General features: G+C 40.1%; 1 protein-coding gene across 2 annotated transcripts in view; it reads left to right on the forward strand.

Moving 5' to 3' along the window:
* Nucleotides 1–21,858, forward strand: part of LOC128689679 (dystrophin) — an 86,858-nt gene that overhangs the window by 55,957 nt on the left and 9,043 nt on the right. For both annotated transcript variants that reach the window (XM_053778041.2, XM_053778042.2), the window contains one exon: nt 5,736–5,933. In XM_053778041.2, coding sequence (XP_053634016.1) covers nt 5,736–5,933 — 198 coding nt within the window. The remainder of the gene's footprint in view (nt 1–5,735; nt 5,934–21,858) is intronic.

Consider the following 21,858-nt stretch of genomic DNA (forward strand, 5'->3'; position numbering starts at 1 on the left):
AAAGTAGAATGACATGGAAAGCATATAAATCTATAGGGGAAGGAAGGCGGGGTAGGAATCGTCCTCGAAAGGGTTGGAGAAAGGGGGTAAAGGAGGTTTTGTGGGCAAGGGGCTTGGACTTCCAGCAAGCGTGCGTGATCGTGTTAGATAGGAGTGAATGGAGACGAATGGTACTTGGGACCTGACGATCTGTTGGAGTGTGAGCAGGGTAATATTTAGTGAAGGGATTCAGGGAAACCGGTTATTTTCATATAGTCGGACTTGAGTCCTGGAAATGGGAAGTACAATGCCTGCACTTTAAAGGAGGGGTTTGGGATATTGGCAGTTTGGAGGGATATGTTGTGTATCTTTATATGTGTATGCTTCTAAACTGTTGTATTCTGAGCACCTCTGCAAAAACAGTGATAATGTGTGAGTGTGGTGAAAGTGTTGAATGATGATGAAAGTATTTTCTTTTTGGGGATTTTTTTCTTTTTTGGGTCACCCTGCCTCGGTGGGAGACGGCCGACTTGTTGAAAAAAAAAAAAAAACTCGCGGCAGCAATGCGCCATGCAGGCAGCATCAGTTTGAGTTACCCTGCCCTATCAGCACCATCATACTGTATTAACTGTACTAACTGGACAGTGAATTTCACCATGGTCCCTAAGCGGAAGTCTGAATTTTGCACTGGAGATTGTGGCAAGAAGGCATGAAAGGCTCTTACTCTCGAACTCTATTTATTTTCACTGTTGCACATAAATCTGTCTGTATTTGTCTGCCTGTATATGTCTTTCTGTCTACTTGTGTGTCTGTCTTTGTCTGCTTGTCTCTAAGCCGCTCATGAACCAACAGGTATTACACACGAAGCAGAGTTCACATCTTCAATATGATGCTAATATCGTTATACAGCTTATTAATCTATCACAATTCATCTAATATGACATAATAAACAATATATGTAAATAACATAAAAATCTGATATAAACTGTAGAATGAATAAAATACAAACTTAACTGCTTTAAACTCCACATCTTGCACCTGTGCTGGCATGTAGGTACACATTAAAATCATTAAGAGTGTGTTATTGGTCTTGAAAATGCCATATTAATAATAATAATAATAATGCAATAATAATCACTGAGGCACATTAAATGTGTATAAAGCGTTAATATAGACAATTTACTTAATCCATCTGATTTTTTTTTTTTCAAAATTATATAATAAACATGCTGTGTAACATATAAATTAACATAAATATGAGATGTCTTTCCAGTCGGCTTGACAGAGTGAACAGAAACCATTCATGTTCAGGCTGGTAACAACAACTTGTTTGTTTACAAAACTCGCGAACCTTCTACACTTTCATTCTCTCTCTCTCGTTTATTCATTTAATCTTGTTTACTCGCCTCTCACTCTATATTAAGACTACAAATATTTTAAGGTAAGTAATGAGTAAGCACTAGATTATAGTTTAATAATATTACGTATTATTATTAATACGTATTAGTATGTACGTATTATTGTAATAATAATAATAATACGTAATAAGAATAATAATGAATTTAGGGCACTGGAGCACAGATCCACTGTATAGCACTTTGTCTGGATTTTTGGGGTTATCCTAGGTAATTTACACTGTATGATAACTACTTGTGTACCTGTTTGTGTGTGTGTGTGTGTGTGTGTGTGTGTGTGTGTGTGTGTGTGTGTGTGTGTGTGTGTGTGTGTGTGTGTGTGTGTGTGTGTGTGTGTGTGTGTGTGAGAGAGAGATAGAGAGAGAGAGAGAGAGAGAGAGAGAGAGAGAGAGAGAGAGAGATATATAGAGAGAGAGATATATAGAGAGAGAGATATATAGAGAGAGAGATATATAGAGAGAGAGATATATAGAGAGAGAGATATATAGAGAGAGAGATATATAGAGAGAGAGATATATAGAGAGAGAGATATAGAGAGAGAGAGATATATAGAGAGAGAGATATATAGAGAGAGAGAGATATAGAGAGAGAGAGATATAGAGAGATATATATATAGAGAGAGAGATAGAGAGAGAGAGATATATAGAGAGAGAGATATAGAGAGAGAGATATATAGAGAGAGAGATATATAGAGAGAGAGATATATAGAGAGAGAGATATATAGAGAGAGAGATATATAGAGAGAGAGATATATAGAGAGAGAGATATATAGAGAGAGAGATATATAGAGAGAGAGATATATAGAGAGAGAGATATATAGAGAGAGAGATATATAGAGAGAGAGATATATAGAGAGAGAGATATATAGAGAGAGAGATATATAGAGAGAGAGATATATAGAGAGAGAGATATATAGATATATAGATATATAGATATATAGATATATAGATATATAGATATATAGATATATAGATATATAGATAGATATAGATATAGATATAGATAGATATAGATATAGATATAGATAGATATAGATATAGATAGATATAGATATAGATATAGATAGATATAGATATAGATATAGATAGATATAGATATAGATATAGATAGATAGATAGATAGCTCCAAATTCAGTCACAGGCAGCCGAATACATATTGCACATTTTGCAGAGTTTTCTCTTTACTTAGGGTATAGGTTATAATACATTCTGGCAGGATGACACTACCAGTGGTATTCTCCCATTCCACTGTGTCAATGATACTTAAAGATAACAGTAACATACGATACTGATAAGAGTATCAAATGATTTAGATAGAAAAATTTGATATAAAATTGGGGAGGAGGAGTATGGAAGAAGTGAATGTTTTCAGATATTTGGGAGTTGACGTGTCAGCGGATGGATTTATGAAGGATGAGGTTAATCATAGAATTGATGAGGGGAAAAAAGGCGAGTGGTGCGTTGAGGTATATGTGGAGTCAAAAAACGTTATCTATGGAGGCAAAGAAGGGAATGTATGAAAGTATAGTAGTACCAACACACTTATATGGGTGTGAAGCTTGGGTGGTAAATGCAGCAGCGAGGAGACGGTTGGAGGCAGTGGAGATGTCCTGTTTAAGGGCAATGTGTGGTGTAAATATTATGCAGAAAATTCGGAGTGTGGAAATTAGGAAAAGGTGTGGAGTTAATAAAAGTATTAGTCAGAGTGCTGAAGAGGGGTTGTTGAGGTGGTTTGGTCATTTAGAGAGAATGGATCAAAGTAGAATGACATGGAAAGCATATAAATCTATAGGGGAAGGAAGGCGGGGTAGGGGTCGTCCTCGAAAGGGTTGGAGAGAGGGGGTAAAGGAGGTTTTGTGGGCAAGGGGCTTGGACTTCCAGCAAGCGTGCATGAGCGTGTTAGATAGGAGTGAATGGAGACGAATGGTACTTCGGACCTGACGATCTGTTGGAGTGTGAGCAGGGTAATATTTAGTGAAGGGATTCAGGGAAACCAGTTATTTTCATATAGTCGGACTTGAGTCCTGGAAATGGGAAGTACAATGCCTGCACTTTAAAGGAGGGGTTTGGGATATTGGCAGTTTGGAGGGATATGTTGTGTATCTTTATATGTGTATGCTTCTAAACTGTTGTATTCTAAGCACCTCTGCAAAAAGTGATAATGTGCGAGTGTGGTGAAAGTGTTGAATGATGATGAAAGTATTTTCTTTTTGGGGATTTTCTTTCTTTTTTGGGTCACCCTGCCTCGGTGGGAGACGGCCGACTTGTTGGAAAAAAAAAAATCAGAAGAAATAAATTATAGTAAAAAGAATGAAATAATGATTGTACATTACAGTACTATGTAATTAGTTTATATAGCAAACGTTTGACATTATGCCCTACCGAGTATGTCGGCAATTTTCAAAGGTTCGACTTGCGTCCTTTTTGACTTATGACCAGTTGGTTGGAACCAAGCTCAGTCGTAAGTCGGATGGTACCAGTATTTTCATAATTTCACCAACAATAACCTTTTTGTCATCTGTAAGCAGTAAATAAAAACCTTTGGTTAAAATCAGATTTGCTTATCCTTTAGGAATTTTTTTTTTTTTTTTTATCATACTGGCTTTTTTCCAATGAGGTAGGGTAAGACAAAAAAGAAGAAAAACTGAAGTTTTTCTTTTTTACATGTAATAATTTCTGTAGTAGGGAATACTAGCTCCTTGCTTCCTTTTAGGATCATATCCTTCCCAAACCTAATGCTATTTGCTTCTCTTACAACCCTAAATATATGATGCATATTAAACTATCAGAGCAGCATAACAGAAAATGCTGACTGGAAACCATTTTCCTTCTTTCCTGCACCATGTCGTATGTCTAACCCTCATCATGATTACCCTTACAGTTTTCAACAAGTTACCAATATTTTCATACATTTAAAACACATGGCGCATATCTTCCTGAACCCCTATACCCATTCTCTGTTACAGGCCATTTCTAAATCCATAAATGTAGCCACGGCATGGTTTCCCCTGTACATAATAATGTTTGCTTTTGCTTCAGTGTAAAAACTGAATCCATGCATATTTTTTTTTTTTTCAAACTCGGGAAAAATTGTATGGAGTGTAAATTATCAGTTATGATTTTTTATATATTCATTAGATGAGAGGAAAAAATGAAGAAATTAGATACAGTACAGGTACAACAGATTTTCTGGTACCCTTGGTAAGATAAGGTAACGGTATTCCTAGGGTTTGCTTGGGTAATTTATCATGCCTCAAATAAAAATTCATCAGCTCTTGCTTTGTCATAAATGAACGTCATTCTAGCTTCATTATTTGACCTGATAACTCTGCTTGTTAATAGCCATAACATAGCTAGGCTAGTTAGCAAAATATGCCAAGAATCACACAAAATCAGAGGATTACTACCAACAACTGCAGTTTAAACTGAGTGTACATGCATTACATTGCCATCTGTGGCTGCCCAGTAAACTGTTTTGGCAAAAAAGTAGTCTCAAAATTTTGTCCTTTGTCCTGACAAAGAGGTGCCCGGTGATCTGTTGCCAGTAAATTAATGTTGTACAAACCTATATATGGATAAAGCACATTGGAATACATACATAAGGCAATATTTTATGAGTAGTGAAGTATACACTAGTGACTATTCAAACTAAACTGAGTTATGCCTAGACATAGTGGCTATAATAATTGATAAATTTAAATATTTTTATAACACATACAGAAATGAGAGCAAATACCTGGAGGCAAGTTAGTTTTGAAACTTGCTGTTATAAGTGTGAGCATGGAAATATGTGAAGGAATTCACATAAACCTTACCTAGATCGCAAAGTCTTGTGCTATAAAGTTTTTAAATTCGACAGCTGTTTCCCGCCAAGACAGGGTGACCTTGTAGGAGAAAACACGTTCACTATTTCATGTGGATACTGGGGGACTAGCAAGAGGCTAGTCACCACTTTTGTGTTTAATTAAAAGAAATTTTATGTAAATGCTGATTAATGTTTATACATTGCACATTGGGATATTGGCAGTTTGGAGGGGTATGTTGTGTATTTTTATACGTATATACTTCTAAGCTGTTGTATTCTGGGCACCTCTGCAAAAAGTGATTGTGTGAGTGAGGAGAGTGTTGAATGATGAAAGTATTTTCTTTTTGGGGATTTTCTTTCTTTTTGGGTCACCCTGCCTCGGTGGGAGATGGCTGACTTGTTGAGGAAAAAAAAAACAAAAAACATTGCACATGCTACTATATATACCCACCTATGTACAGTAATAGAAAAATTTCAAACAAAACTATGGGTAACATGTCTTTACTTTTTTTTTTTTCTTTTTTTTTTAACCATCAGAGCTATAACTCTGGACCAGGTTTAGGAAGAAGTGAAGCTAAGGAAGGCATTACTCAGCTGAAAGAAGTTAGAGTACTTCCACGTCTTGAGAGTACCCCAATAGTTGGAGATCGTGGATTGCTACTAAATCTCTCCCCCATTGCTACTCGGCCCTCGGCTGATGACACAGCTGTACTAGACAACAAAGAAAACCATTTGGTGAGTATTGCATTTTTTTATTTGTTTTAAGGCTCTGTTTCAGTTTCTGAAGAATGTTCATTATGGCTGTTTTAAACCTTGGATACCGAGAAACTAATCAGTATTTTATAAACACAGAGGATTTTGTTGTGGAAGTAATTGACTAAAATGATTGCGGTGAGATAATTACAAAGAAGAAAGCTTTCATATCACCAGGGGTTAGGAGAGCATTAAAGTTGATCTCAGTGCTAGAAAAAGCTGTGAACTTATTACACAATAAAAATGTGTGGTGTAATCCATATCAAATTTGATGTACTGTGTGTTATCACAATTTGGCTGACAATAAAAGATGTACTGGTATGCTGAAGGTAGTTGAAAGTACTCTATTTTCCTGTTAGTGTGTGGTTGCTAGGGCCAAGTCTCTGTAATTACTTATTTGTAAGTGATCATATCTTTGAAACCTTCAGTTATCTTTCATATAGCTCTCATATTCTATAAAATGCATGTGAAGTGAATGTAGATAAATGTATTAATGGTAGAAGAGAGAGAAAGATAGTGTAAAAAAAAAAATTAGGGGAAATGAAGAATCATTTCCATAGTGATTGTTTAAATACTGGGGTGACGTACTGTGAAACGTGTAATACTGTGTTGATTGATAACCTAAGCACTTGTATGGTGTTAGGAAGATGAATGACATAAGGAACATTGTCATGTGAAGAGCAAGTCACAATACCGTTGCTGAAACATTGCTACAAATTTGGAAATTAAAACTAAATTGACTTTAGGCTTGTCCTTGACCATTATCAGGTTGGGGGTTGATAAGTCCAGGACAGAAATGGTAATTTCTCAGTGAGTTTGTTGTAATAGAGATGAAGATTATGGGCAAATGTTTTAAGAACATTTATGATAAAGCTTGGTATGCATAGACTTTACACAGAAGTGGCAGCAAAAAAGGATATTAGAAGCAATTTATTTGAAGGTAATGGGTTAGTAGCATTTTGTTAGCACAGTTGAACATCATTACAGACACATTAGGTCCAGGCACTTTCTCATATTTTCTAAATATCAATTAGAGCAAAGAATCAGAGTACAGTGGAACCCCGGTTCGCGATGCTATCGGTATCCGATAAATCCGATATCCGATGCATTATATCGCAAAAAATTTGCCTTGGTTCCCGTTACAAAACCCTGTATGTGATAAGATTCATACAAGACGTGTCCACATGTGGCCTGAACTGCCCCGTGTGTGCCAGTGTTTACAAGCCAGCCAGTGTTCACGCATCTAAAGATACATTCGGTACATTCCATATTATCCATATTATCATTTTTGGTGCTTGTTTCTGCAAAATAAGTCACCATGGGCCCCAAGAAAGCTTCTATTGCCAACCTTGTGGTAAAAAGGGTGAGAATTAGTATGGAAATTAAGAAAGATTTTGAAGGGTTTGGGGCTAACCCTGAGAAGCCTATGCCAGTTGTGAAATCCATTGTGCCTACTTTAGAAATTAAGGAAATGTTGAACTGTGGGTTGAACTGCAAACCTTTATGGATGAAAATCACCCTAACACAGCTATTGCAAGCCGTGCTGGTGACTATTACACTGACAATGTTGTGAACCACTTTAGGAAAGTCGTAAAGGAACGAGGGGTACAGGCCTCTATGGACAGATATGTTGTGCGACAGAAGTCCAGTGACTCTCAAGCTTGTCCTAGTGGCATTAAAAGAAGAGAAGTAACCCCAGAAAAGGACTTGCTACCTCAAGTCCTAATGGAGGGGGATTCCCCTTCTAAACAATAGGTTCAACACGCTCCCCTCCTCCCATCCCATCAATCATCACCAGATCCTCAGTAAAGGTAAGTGTCAATTATTCTATTGTTATTGTAATTATTCTATTGCATTAAACTTAATATTTCATGTGGTAAAAGTTTTTTTTTTCATACTTTTGGGTGTCTTGCACAGATTAATTTGATTTCCATTATTTCTTATGGGGAAAATTGATTCGCTTTCCGATAATTTTGGTTTACGATGAGCTCTCAGGAACAGATTAATATTGCGAACTGGGGGTCCACTGTACAGTGGACCCTCAACCAGCGGCATTAATCCGTTCCAAAGGTCTTGCCATTGGTCAAAATTGCCGTTGGTCGAGTTAATTTTCTCCATAAGAAATAATGGAAATAGAATTAATCCGTTCCTGACACCCCAAAGTCTGAAAAAGAAAAAACAATTTTTTTTTACATGAAATATACATTTCCTTATATGGAAAGGAATGGGACATGCAAAATAAACAATAATTAAATGCCACTTACCTTTATTGTGGAGTTGATGAGTGATGTGCCAGCAGCAGGGGAGATTCAGGATTGTCTATTGCTTTGAAGGAGAATCCCCTTCCAGAAGGACTTCAGGTACCAAGTCCTTTGGTGGGATTACATCCTTTCTTGGTTTTTTAATGCCACTAGGACCAGCTTGAGAATCACTGGACCACCGTCACTACCACCCTCTACCACCACCACTTGCGTATTTTTCTACAAACTTTTTCTTGAATTCTATCGTGTTTCTCACATCCTTTACCAAAGGACTGGCTCTAGAAGCTTTCTTGGGGCCCACGGTGGCTTATTTAGCGGTTACAAACACTAGAAACAGTGGAATAAAACAAAATGCATGGGAGGCACACGTGGAAACCGACCACAACAGCTTGTGAACAATGGCACACAGTCTTGGAGTGGCTGGGCCCGCTCAGGCCATGTTCTGGACGAACGTCGTTGGTTAAGTTTTTTGCAGTTGGTTAAGGCATTTTTTTCTACGGCAAAAAGCGCAGTTAGACGAAATCGCTGTTAATGCCGCCGTTAGTTGAGGGTCGACTGTACATGTATAATTATACATACTGTATTTAATAATGCATTTACAGTACAGTGGACCCTCGAATTTCACCATCCCTTTTCTGAATGTAAAACTTTTTTTTTTTTTTTTTTTCCCAACAAATCGGCCATCTCCCACCTAGGCAGGGTGACCCAAAACGAAAATACTATAATCATCATTCAACACTTTCACCTCACTCATACATAATCACTGTTTTTTGCAGAGGTGCCCAGATACAACAGTTTAGAAGCATATACAGTGGTCCCTCGTTTTTCGTAATTAATCCGTTCCTGGAGGAGCTACTATAAATGAAATTTACGATTTGCGAATCAATTTTCCCCATAAGAAATAATGTAAATACAATTAATCCATTCCTGAAACTCAGAAGTATTAAAACAAAAAAAATTTTTACATGAAATATACATGTAGTACATAAACAATACAATGGGAAATGATGAATGAAACATTAACAGCATAACACTTGCCTTTATTGGTTTTAAGTTGGAAAAATTCAGATTCAGGAAGGATATAGGAAAGTACTGGTTTGGTAATAGAGTTGTGGATGAGTGGAACAAACTCCCAAGTACCGTTATAGAGGCCAGAACGTTGTGTAGCTTTAAAAATAGGTTGGATAAATACATGAGTAGATGTGGGTGGGTGTGAGTTAGACCTGATAGCTTGTGCTAACAGGTCGGTTGCCGTGTTCCTCCCTTAAGTCAATGTGACCTGACCTGACTAGGTTGGGTGCATTGGCTTAAGCCGGTAGGAGACTTGGACCTGCCTCGCATGGGCCAGTAGGCCTTCTGCAGTGTTCCTTCGTTCTTATGTTCTTATGTATGGGAGACTGGAGGAGGAGAGAGATTGGGTTGTTTACAGTTTGGAAGGGGAATCCCCTTCCAGCAACACCTCAGGTACCAATTGCTTCTCTGGGGTTGCTTCTCTTCTCTGTTTCTTAATGCCAATAGGACCACCTTGAGTCACTCTAGTCCTGTCTCGCAAAGTAACTGTGGAGAGAGCTCTGTTTCTGGCGTCTCTTTAACACTTCCCTAAAATGGCCCAAGACTTTGTCACTGGACATATTTCTCACCTTTACCACAGGCTTGGCACTAGGAGCTTTCTTTGGAGCCATGGTAGCTTATTTAGTACAGTGGACCCCCGCATAGCGACCTTAATCCGTGCAAGAGGGCTGGCTGTTATGCGAAATGTTCGCTATGTGAATGAATTTTCCCCATAAGAAATAATGGAAATAAAATTAATCCGTGCAAGACACCCAAAAGTATGAAAAAAAAATTTTTTTACCACAAAAAAATGTTAATTTTAGTACACACAAACTGAAAAAGGCATGCACAATTACATGACACTTACTTTTATTGAAGATCTGGTGATGATTGATGGGATGGGAGGAGGGGGAGAGAGAGTGTTAGTGTTTAGAAGGGGAATCCCCTTCCATTAAGACTTGAGGAGGCAAGTCCTTTTCTGGGGTTACTTCCCTTCTTCTTTTAATGCCACTAGGACCAGCTTCAGAGTCACTGGACTTCTTTCGCACAACATATCTGTCCATAGTGGCCTGTACCTCTCGTTCCTTTATGATTTGTCTAAAGTGGTTCACAACACTGTCATTGTAACAGTCACCAGCACGGCTTGCAATAGCTGTGTGAGGGTGATTTTCATCAAAAAAGGTTTGCACTTCAAGCCATTTTGCACACATTTCCTTAATCTTTGAAGTAGGCAATTCCTTCAATTTCTCTCTCCCCTCCTTTGAACCAGTTTCCCCAGGTCTGGCCTCTTGCTCTTGAAGTTGATCTATCAGCTCATCAGTGGTTAGTTCTTCATTGTCCTCCTCCACCAACTCTTCCACATCCTCCCCACTAACCTCCAACCCCAAGGACTTCCCCAATGCCACAATTGATTCCTCATCTGGTATACACCTCTCAGGGTTAGCCTCAAACCCTTCAAAATCCCTTTTGTCTACACATTCTGGCCACAGTTTCTTCCAAGCAGAGTTCAAGGTTCTCTTAGTCACTCCCTCCCAAGCCTTACCTATAAGGTTTACACAATTGAGGATATTAAAGTGATCCTTCCAAAACTCTTTTAGAGTCAATCGAGTGTCTGTGGTCACTTCAAAGCACTTTTGAAACAGAGCTTTTGTGTACAGTTTCTTGAAGTTGGAAATGACCTGCTGGTCCATGGGCTGCAGGAGAGGAGTGGTATTAGGAGGCAAAAACTTCACCTTAATGAAGCTCATGTCCCCATAAAGTCGCTCTGCCACGTCTGTAGGATGACCAGGGGCATTGTCTAACACCAGGAGGCACTTAAGGTCTAATTTCTTTTTAGTTAGGTAATCTTTCACATTGGGGGCAAATGCATGGTGTAACCAGTTATAGAAAAATTCCCTAGTGACCCATGCCTTACTGTTTGCCCTCCACAAATAACAAAAAGGCACAATACCGTGACTGGAACGATACACAAATAACCCGCACATAAAAGACAGAAGCTTACGACGGCGTTTCGGTCCGACTTGGACCATTGATAAAGTCACACTAACAGAGGAGGAGCAGGACGGCTATATATAGGCAGGAAGAGGTGGAGGTAGTAGTAGTGGTAGTAGTAGTAGTGGTAGTAGTACAAGAATAGTATATAATACCGACAGGATGAAATGACACATGCACAGCACCCGGGCATCCCCACCGTAGACGTTTCGCCATCCAGCCAGCCACTGGATGGCGAAACGTCCACAACAAAGACAACCAGACGCCGCACATGTGTCTAATTTCATCAGTAGATGTAGTAGAAGAAGAAGAGGTAGTAGTAGTGGTAGTGGTAGAAGTGGGAAAAAAAAAAAAAAAAGAAGACGAGCCAGTCAAATACAAAGGAAGGGGAGCACTGCAAGAGAGCTAGAAACCCACAGAGGGAGAGCAAGCGCACCGAGGTGCGTGAAAGGGGAAGTGGTGAAAATAAAGAAGGAACAGAAACACGAGACAGGAGAGAGAAAGACAACCCAGAGGAGAAAAGGAGAGAGGAAAGGGGAAGAGGGAGAAGAAAAAGAAGAAGAAGAAGAAGAAAAAAAATGAGGATTCAGGTTAAGTCACGGGTGTTCTGAAGTTTGGAGCATTTTACAATGTAGTGGGAGAGGAAGGCATCTACAGAGACGAAGCCAGGGCTAAGGTTCATACAAGGAAAGTTGTGTATAAGAGAGGATTCAACTAAACGGCGACTGTTCGAGTTGGAAGTAGGGAAGACAGTTTTAGCAGAAGACCAGTCAATAGGATGGCTATGATCTCTGACGTGACAGAAAAGAGCATTGTTAGTGTCGGCAAGCCTAACACTATTTTTGTGCTCCCTAAGTCTGTCAGAAAGAGATCGACCAGTTTCTCCAAAGTATTGAAGAGGACAGGAGGAGCAAGAAATAGAGTAGACACCAGGAACATCTGTAGAGGGAGGAGAGGTATGAACGAGATTAGTGCGAAGAGTGTTAGTCTGGCGGAAGGTAAGCTTGATGTCTAAGGGACGGAGAGAATTGTTGAGATTAGAAAGACCGGAAATGTAGGGAAGGCAGAGGATAGAAGAGTTCCCATGAGTAGAGAGTTTGGGAGAGAAGAAATTGCGTTTAGCACGTGAGAGGGCAGAGTCTATGAAATGGGAAGGGTAGCCAAGACGGGAGAACGAATTATAAAGAGTGGAAATTTCTGCTGGAAGGAACTGAGGATCACAGATGCGGAGGGCACGGAGAAAGAGGGAGATAAGAACACTTTTCTTGACAGGGGAAGCATGATAGGAAAAGTAGTGAATGTACATGCCACTGTGCATAGGTTTACGGTAAACGGAAAAGGAAAAACCTGTATCTGAGTGGTGGACATGGACATCAAGGAAAGGAAGTAAGGAATTAGATTCCCATTCAGCTTTAAACTTAATGGAAGGGGCAAGATTGTTAAGAGCTTCAAGAAAAGGTTGGAAGAGACTGGAGTCATGAGGCCACAGAGCAAAGATGTCATCCACATAGCGGAGCCAGAGTGAAGGTTGCACATCTAGGGTAGGAAGAAGAACAGTCTCGAAGTATTCCATGTAAAGATTAGCAAGGACAGGAGAGAGAGGAGAGCCCATAGTGACTCCGAAGGTTTGGGAATAATATTTCCCTTGGAAGGAAAAGGAGTTAGAGTCCACACAGAGGCGGATCAGATCAAGAAAGACATCAGTGGGGATAGGGAGATGAAGAAACCCTTCATGGGCCTTCTCTCTAAGGAAATCAAGGACATCATCAAGAGGGACATTGGTGAAGAGGGACTCAACGTCAAGACTAAGCATCTTACAGGTTGGGAGAGAGCAAACCCGTTCAATGAAGTCTTGAGAGTGACGGAGGTGGGCAGGAGAAAAAGTACCAAGAAAGGGAGTGAGGGTTTTGGCCAGCCAAGAAGCAAGAGAATAAGAGACAGAACCTCTAGAGGATATGATAGGACGAAGAGGAATATCAGGTTTATGAGTTTTGGGAAGGCCATAGAAATAGGGAAGAGAGGGACAGATGACACGAAACCGTTGAACAAGGTCAAAGTCAGGAGGACAGAGGTCGGAGAGAGTCCTTAGTTTTTTGTTGAAAGTTCTCTTGATGCGATCAAGAGGGTTGGAAACGAGAGGAGTGTAGGTGCGTGAGTCAGAGAGCAAGACATCAGCTTTACGGAGGTAATCCTCGCGATCAAGGATAACTACCGAATTACCTTTGTCAGAAGATAGTATGACAATGTTAGTGTTAGATTTAAGAGAAGAAAGGGCAAGTTGGTAACGGCGTGGAAGGTGGTGATTCTTGGAAAACAGACTAACAAGAGCAGGAAGGAGAGCACCACGAAAAGTGGACAAGTCAGGAAGATTACGGAAGCGAGATTGACGAAAGGAATCAAAAGAGCTAATCAGGGAAATACCAGCGCGAGGAGTAGGCGAAGTGGCAAAGGAAAGACCAAAACCAAGAAGTTCAAGCTCATACTGAGAGAGTGAGACAGAAGACAGATTAGTAACACAGTCAGTGAGGGAGAATTTAGACCAAGGGCTAGCTGAGATGAGACGTTGAAGTTTATTTTGTAGTTTGGAAGAATGAATTTGCGCATTCAGGCGAGCAGTGTCAAAGGCAATGGTAGAGAGAAGGTTACAGAGATCCTGTGGTAGAGCCGCAAAGAGAGCACGTTGACGTTGACGGAGAGTAAAGAAGGCATCTTCAACCTGTGATTTAGTAGAAAGAATGAGCTGTTGAAGTAGGAGACGGGCATGATCAGGAAAGGGAGTGCCCAGTGGGTTGGTTTTCAGGAAGTGGGAGAAGAAAGGTGGCAGAACTTGTTCAGCAAGACAGTCACGTAGGAAGCGAAGCTGATTCTTACGACGCCGGGTAGCAATAAGAGCAGCCTCATAAGATCGAAAGAGGGGTTTGAAAGAGGGAAGAACATTAAAAAAGTTGGAGAGAATATGACGCTTAACTGCGGGGTCCATAAATAACAAAAAGGCACAATACCGTGACTGGAACGATACACAAATAACCCGCACATAAAAGACAGAAGCTTACGACGACGTTTCGGTCCGACTTGGACCATTGACAAAGTCACACTAACAGAGGAGGAGCAGGACGGCTATATATAGGCAGGAAGAGGTGGAGGTAGTAGTAGTGGTAGTAGTAGTGTGACTGTCAATGGTCCAAGTCGGACCGAAACGTCGTCGTAAGCTTCTGTCTTTTATGTGCGGGTTATTTGTGTGCCCTCCACAGCGCACACAAATTATCCTTGAGGACATTCTTTTGCCTGAACGCTCTGGGAGTTTCAGAGTGATACACTAATAAAGGCTTAACTTTGCAATCACCACTAGCATTGGCACACATCAACAAAGTAAGCCTGTCTTTCATAGGCTTATGTCCTGGGAGTGCCTTTTCCTCCTGAGTAATGTAGGTCCTGCTTGGCATTTTCTTCCAGAACAGGCCTGTTTCATCACAATTAAACACTTGTTCAGGTTTCAGTCCTTCAGTTTCTATGTACTCCTTGAATTCCTGCACATATTTTTCAGCCACTTTGTGGTCCGAACTGGCAGCCTCACCATGCCGTATCACACTATGTATGCCACTACGCTTCTTAAATCTCTCAAACCAACCTTTGCTGGCCTTAAATTCACTCACATCATCACTAGTTGCAGGCCTTTTTTTAATTAAATCCTCATGCAACTTCCTAGCCTTTTCACATATGATCGCTTGAGAGACGCTATCTCCTGCTAGCTATTTTTCATTTATCCACACCAATAAGAGTCTCTCAACATCTTCCATCACTTGCGATCTTTGTTTCGAAAACACAGTTAAACCTTTGGCAAGAACAGCTTCCTTGATTGCCGTTTTCTTGCCCACAATAGAAGAGATGGTTGATTTGGGTTTCTTGTACAACCTGACCAGGTCGGTGATACGCACTCCACTTTCATACTTATCAATGATCTCTTTCTTCATTTCAATAGGAATCCTAACCCTTATTGCTGTAGGGTTGGAACTAGAAGCTTTCTTGGGGCCCATGGTCACTTATTTTCCAGAAACAGCACCGAAAACACTGTAATAATACGAAATATTCCGAGTGTATGCTTGGATGTTACCGCGGAGGCTGGCTGGTAAACAATGGCACAGGCGGCACATGTGAGGCTGGCTGAGGGCGCACATTGGACGCGTCTCGGACGAAGGCCGCTGAGCGGGTTTTTGTCCACTATGCGGGGCAAAATTTTAGCGATCAAAGCGTCCGCTATGCGGATTGTCCGTTATGCAAGGCGTCCGTTATGCGGGGGTCCACTGTACTTGCAAGCACTAAAATGAGTGGAATATTATGAAATATTTCGTAGGAGCACTGGTAAACAATGCCAGACTGGCTGGGTAGGGAGGCCTCCCCGGCTCACACCTTGCGTACGCGTCCCGGACGAACTACTATTCGCGAGTCAACCTATGAAAAGCGAGTCCATGATTATACGAAAATACCCCTATGATTGGCGAAATTTATGATTGCCGAGAACTACGAAAAGCGAGAGACCACTGTATAAAGATACAATATAAAAAGTGGCCTGAAATAATATAATAAACTCTATAGAATATAGGGAGTTTATTATATTATTATATATCAGGGCCCTTCTTATAACACTTCTGCTTTGTAAAAACCTCTCGTAAGCTACCTTTTTCTCTTTTATCACACCCTTTACTTCATCATTCCACCAATCACTCCTCTTTCCTCCTGCCCCCACCCTCCAATAACCACAAACTTCTGCCCCACATTCTAATACTGCATTTTTAAAACTATTCCAACCCTCTTCAAGTGTTATAAGAAGAGCAGAGTATATGGAGAGTAAAAGAAAGGTGAAGAGAGTGGTGAGAGAGTACAAAAGGAGAGCAGATGAAAGAGTGGGAGAGGCACTGTCAAGAAATTTTAATGAAAATAAGAAAAAATTTTTGGAGTGAGTTAAACAAGTTAAGAAAGCCTAGGGAAAGTATGGATTTGTCCATTAAAAACAGAGTAGGGGAGTTAGTAGATGGGGAGAGGGTGGTATTAGGTAGATGGCGAGAATATTTTGAGGAACTTTTAAATGTTGAGGAAGAAAGGGAGGCAGTAATTTCATGCACTGGCCAGGGAGGTATACCATCTTTTAGGAGTGAAGAAGAGCGAAATGTAAGTGTGGTGGAGGTACGTGAGGCATTACGTAGAATAAAAGGGGGTAAAGCAGCTGGAACTGATGGGATCATGACAGAAATGTTAAAAGCAGGGGGGGATATAGTGTTGGAGTGGTTGGTACTTTTGTTTAATAAATGTATGAAAGAGGGGAAGGTACCTAGGGATTGGCAGAGAGCATGTATAGTCCCTTTATATAAAGGGAAAGGGGACAAAAGAGATTGTAAAAATTATAGAGGAATAAGTTTACTGAGTATACCAGGAAAAGTATACGGTAGAGTTATAATTGAAAGAATTAGAGGTAAGACAGAATGTAGAATTGCGGATGAGCAAGGAGGCTTCAGAGTGGGTAGGGGATGTGTAGATCGTGTTTACATTGAAGCATATATGTGAACAGTATTTAGATAAAGGTAGGGAAGTTTTTATTGCATTTATGGATTTAGAAAAGGCATATGATAGTGGATAGAGGAGCAATGTGGCAGATGTTGCAAGTTTATGGAATATGTGGTAAGTTACTAAATGCTGTAAAGAGCTTTTATGAGGATAGTGAGGCTCAGGTTAGGGTGTGTAGAAGAGAGGGAGAATACTTCCCGGTAAAAGTAGGTCTTAGACAGGGATGTGTAATGTCACCAAGGTTGTTTAATATATTTATAGATGGGGTTGTAAAAGAAGTAAATGCTAGGGTGTTCGAGAGAGGGGTGGGATTAAATTATGGGGAATCAAATTCAAAATGGGAATTGACAGTTACTTTTTGCAGATGATACTGTGCTTATGGGAGATTCTAAAGAAAAATTGCAAAGGTTAGTGGATGAGTTTGAGAATGTGTGTAAAGGTAGAAAGTTGAAAGTGAACATAGAAAAGAGTAAGGTGATGAGGATATCAAATGATTTAGATAAAGAAAAATTGGATATCAAATTGGGGAGGAGGAGTATGGAAGAAGTGAATGTTTTCAGATACTTGGGAGTTGACGTGTCGGCGGATGGATTTATGAAGGATCAGGTTAATCATAGAATTGATGAGGGAAAAAAGGTGAGTGGTGCATTGAGGTATATGTGGAGTCAAAAAACGTTATCTACGGAGGCAAAGAAGGGAATGTATGAAAGTATAGTAGTACCAACACTCTTATATGGATGTGAAGCTTGGGTGGTAAATGCAGCAGCGAGGAGACGGTTGGAGGCAGTGGAGATGTCCTGTCTAAGGGCAATGTGTGGTGTAAATATTATGCAGAAAATTCGGAGTGTGGAAATTAGGAGAAGGTGTGGAGTTAATAAAAGCATTAGTCAGAGGGCAGAAGAGGGGTTGTTGAGGTGGTTTGGTCATTTAGAGAGAATGGATCAAAGTAGAATGACATGGAAAGCATATTAATCTATAGGGGAAGGAAAGAGGGGTAGGGGTCGTCCTCGAAAGGGTTGGAAAGAGGGGGTAAAGGAGGTTTTGTGGGCGAGGGGCTTGGACTTCCAGCAAGCGTGCATGAGCGTGTTTGATAGGAGTGAATGGAGACGAATGATACTTGGGACCTGACGATCTGTTGGAGTGTGAGCAGGGTAATATTTAGTGAAGGGATTCAGGGAAACTGGTTATTTTCATATAGTCGGACTTGAGTCCTGGAAATGGGAAGTACAATGCCTGCACTTTAAAGGAGGGGTTTGGGATATTGGCAGTTTGGAGGGATATGTTGTGTATCTTTATACGTATATGCTTGTAAACTGTTGTATTCTGAGCACCTCTGCAAAAGCAGTGATAATGTGTGAGTGTGGTGAAAGTGTTGAATGATGATGAAAGTATTTTCTTTTTGGGGATTTTCTTTCTTTTTTGGGTCACCCTGCCTCGGTAGGAGACGACCGACTTGTTGAAAAAAAACAAAAAAAAATCAGGGCCCCAATTATATATATATACTGTCCTATTACACATTCCTCCAAACTGCCAATATCCCAAACCCCTCCTTTAAAGTGCAGGCATTGTACTTCCCATTTCCAGAACTCGAGTCTGGCTATATAAAAATAACCGGTTTCCCTGAATCCCTTCACTAAATATTACCTTGCTCACACTCCAACAGCTCATCAGGTCCCAAAAGCCATTAGTCTCCATTGACTCCTATCTAACACGCTCGTGCACGCTTGCTGGAAGTTCAAGCTCCTCGCCCACCAAACTTCCTCTATCCCCTCCCTTTAACCTTTTCGAGGATGACCCCCTACCCCACCTTCCTTTTCCTACAGATTTATATGTTCTCCATGTCATTCTACTTTGATCCATTCTCTCTAAATGACCAAGCCACCTCAACAACCCCTCTTCAGCCCTTTGACTAATAATTTTATTAACTCCATACCTTCTCCTAATTTCCACACTTCGAATTCTCTGCATAATATTTACACCACACATTGCCCTTAGACAGGACATCTCCACTGCCTCCAACTGCCTCCTCACTGCAGTATTTACAACCCAAGCTTCACACCCATATAAGAGTGTTGGTACCACTACTTTCATTCAGTACCTTCTTTGCCTCCATTGATAACTTTTTTTTTTCTCTTCACATATACCTCAACACACCACTCGCCTTTTTTTCCCTTGTCAATTCTATGGTTAACCTCATCCTTCATAAATCCATCTGCTGATACAACTACCAAATATCTGAAAACATTCACTTCTTCCATACTCCTTCTCTCCAATGTGATATCCAATTTTTCTTTATCTAAATCATTTGATACCCTCATCTCCTTACTCTTATCTATGTTCACTTTCATCTTTCTACTTTTACATGCTCCCAAACTCGTCCACTAACCTTTGCAACTTTTCTTTAGAATCGCCCATAAGCACAGTATCATCAGCAAAAAGCAACTGTGTCAACTCCATTTTGTATTTGATTCCCCATAATTTAATCCCACCCCTCTCCCCAACACCCTAGCATTTACTTCTTTTACAACCCCATCTATAAATATATTAAATAACCATGGTGACATTACGCATCCCTGTCTGAGACCTACTTTTACCGGGAAGTATTCTCCCTCTCTTCTACACACCCTAACCTGAGCCTCACTGTCCTCATAAAAACTTTACAGCATTTAGTAATTTACTACCTGTTCCATATACTTGCAACATCTGCCATATTGCTCGCCTATCCACTCTATCATATGCCTTTTCTGAATCCATAAATGCAATGAAAACTTCCCTACCTTTATCTAAATACTGTTCACATATATGCTTCAATGTAAACACTTGATCTACACATCCCCTACCCACTCTAAAGCATCCTTGCTCATCTGCAATCCTACTCTTTGTCTTACCTCTAATTCTTTCAATGATAACCCTACTGTATACTTTTCCTGGTATACTCAGTAAACTTATTCCCCCATAATTTTTACAATCTTTTGTCCCCCTTCCCTTTATATAAAGGAACTATAAATACTCTCTGCCAATCCCTAGGTAGCTTCTCCTCTTCCATACATTTATTAAACAAAAATGCCAACCACTCCTTCACTATATCTCCCATGCTTTTAACATTTCTGTCATGATCTCATCAGTTCCTGCTGCTTTACCCCATTTCATTCTATGTAATGCCTCATGCACCTCCCCCACTCAAATCCTGCTCTTGTTCACCCCTAAAATGTTATACCTCCCTGGCCAGTGCATGAAATGATCGCCTCCCTTTCTTCATCAACATTTAAGTTCCTCAAAACATTCCCACCATCTACCCAATACCTCCAGCTCCCCATCTTCTAACTCCCTTACTGTTTTTAACTGACAAATCAATTCGTTCCCTAGGCTTTCGTAACTTGTATATCTCACTCCAAACTTTTTTCTTGTTTTCATTAAAATTTCTTGACAGTGCTTCTCCCACTCTATCATCTGCTCTCCTTTTGCAATCTCTCGCCACTCTCTTCACCTTTCTTTTACTCTCCATATACTCTGCTCTTCTTGTAACATTTGTGCTTTGTAAAAAAAACCTCTCATAAGCTACATTTTTCTCTTGTCACACCCTTTACTTCATTCCACCAATCGCTGCTCTTTCCTCCTGCACCCACCCTCCTATAGCCACAAACTTCTGCCCCACATTCTAATACTGCATTTTTAAAACTATTCCAACCCTCTTCAACCCTTCCCCCCCCCCCCCCCACTAATACTTGCACTAGCCCACCTTTCTGCCAATAGTTGCTTATATCTCACCCTAGCTTCCTCCTCCCTTAGTTTATGCACTTTCACCTCTCTTACTTGTTTCCATTCTTCTTTCATCCCATCTACCTCTTCCTCTATAGCTACAACTAAATAATGATCTGCTATATCAGTTGCCCCTCTATAGTTATTCTCTATAAAATGTATTGTTTGTTAATATTTTTCTGTGTTTGGAATGGATTAATTGTATTTACATTATTTCTTATGGGAAATATTAACAAAAAATACATTTTATAGAGAATAACTGTAGTTTTACATAAAGAAAAGGGATAATGAAATTCGAGGGTCCACTGTATCATAAAATCCTCTATCCCCTTCCAATTGTGATATAAATGTTATAATTTTAAGCATCATTTGGGATAGTAGTAGTAGTGATATAAACTGCAGTCAGTAATGAATGCATAATTAGGGTACCATTCAGTGTTTGTAGATCTTGAGTGAGAGCAAAATGTTAGCTGATGTACCATCAGATACTCAGATCTTGGGCAATGTAAAGATAATTGTTTGTTGAGCCATAGTTGTTAAAGCTACTATATTATTATAAACTTGTACTTGAAGAAATTCTGGTGTTCAAATCCATGTAATAAGTTTTTTTTTTTCTGTCTGTCTCTCTGGTTTTTTTTTTACACACAGGGTTTGACAAGGTTAGGTTAAGGGTCCCTAGCTTTATTGACAAGCTATTTACAGGTTAGGGATTCCTAACTTTATTGACAAGCTAAGAGCTGTTACCTACATCAGCTCATTTGAAAGCATTTTTATGAAACGTACAAGGATGAAGTTGGAGCCATCTGTGGGTCAGCATTTTCATTTGATCAACTGACTTTATCTCGTTGACATCATTATGCTGTACGAATGTGTTCCATACTCGAGTCATCCTGGGTATATAGGATCTCAGATGGAGTGAAGTTCTGGAGAAGGGTACAGCCAGAGTGAAGTTGCGGCTTTCTGCTCGTCTTGTGGCATAAAAGCTTGTTTCACGCTGTCCTCAAAGTGGATCCAAGTGTGGTACTTTGACAATATTGGCCTTGTACATTACAGTAAGGCCACCCACATCCCTCCTGTTGAAGGCTCTGCTGAAATGACAGATCTATCCAGGATGGGTCCAGGCGAGAGATGAGACGTCTTGCTCTGTTCTCTACTGTCAAGCAGTCGCAGATGAGAGGGGGGGGGGCAGGCAAACCAAGAAAGAGGAGCATACTCAAGGTGCGAGCTCACTTGTGCCTCGTACAGAATCTTGCAACCCCTACTGTCAAGTAGATGCGAGATACGGC

The sequence above is a fragment of the Cherax quadricarinatus genome, chromosome 22 (genome assembly GCF_038502225.1).
Source record: "Cherax quadricarinatus isolate ZL_2023a chromosome 22, ASM3850222v1, whole genome shotgun sequence".
Taxonomy (NCBI): Eukaryota; Metazoa; Arthropoda; class Malacostraca; order Decapoda; family Parastacidae; genus Cherax; species Cherax quadricarinatus.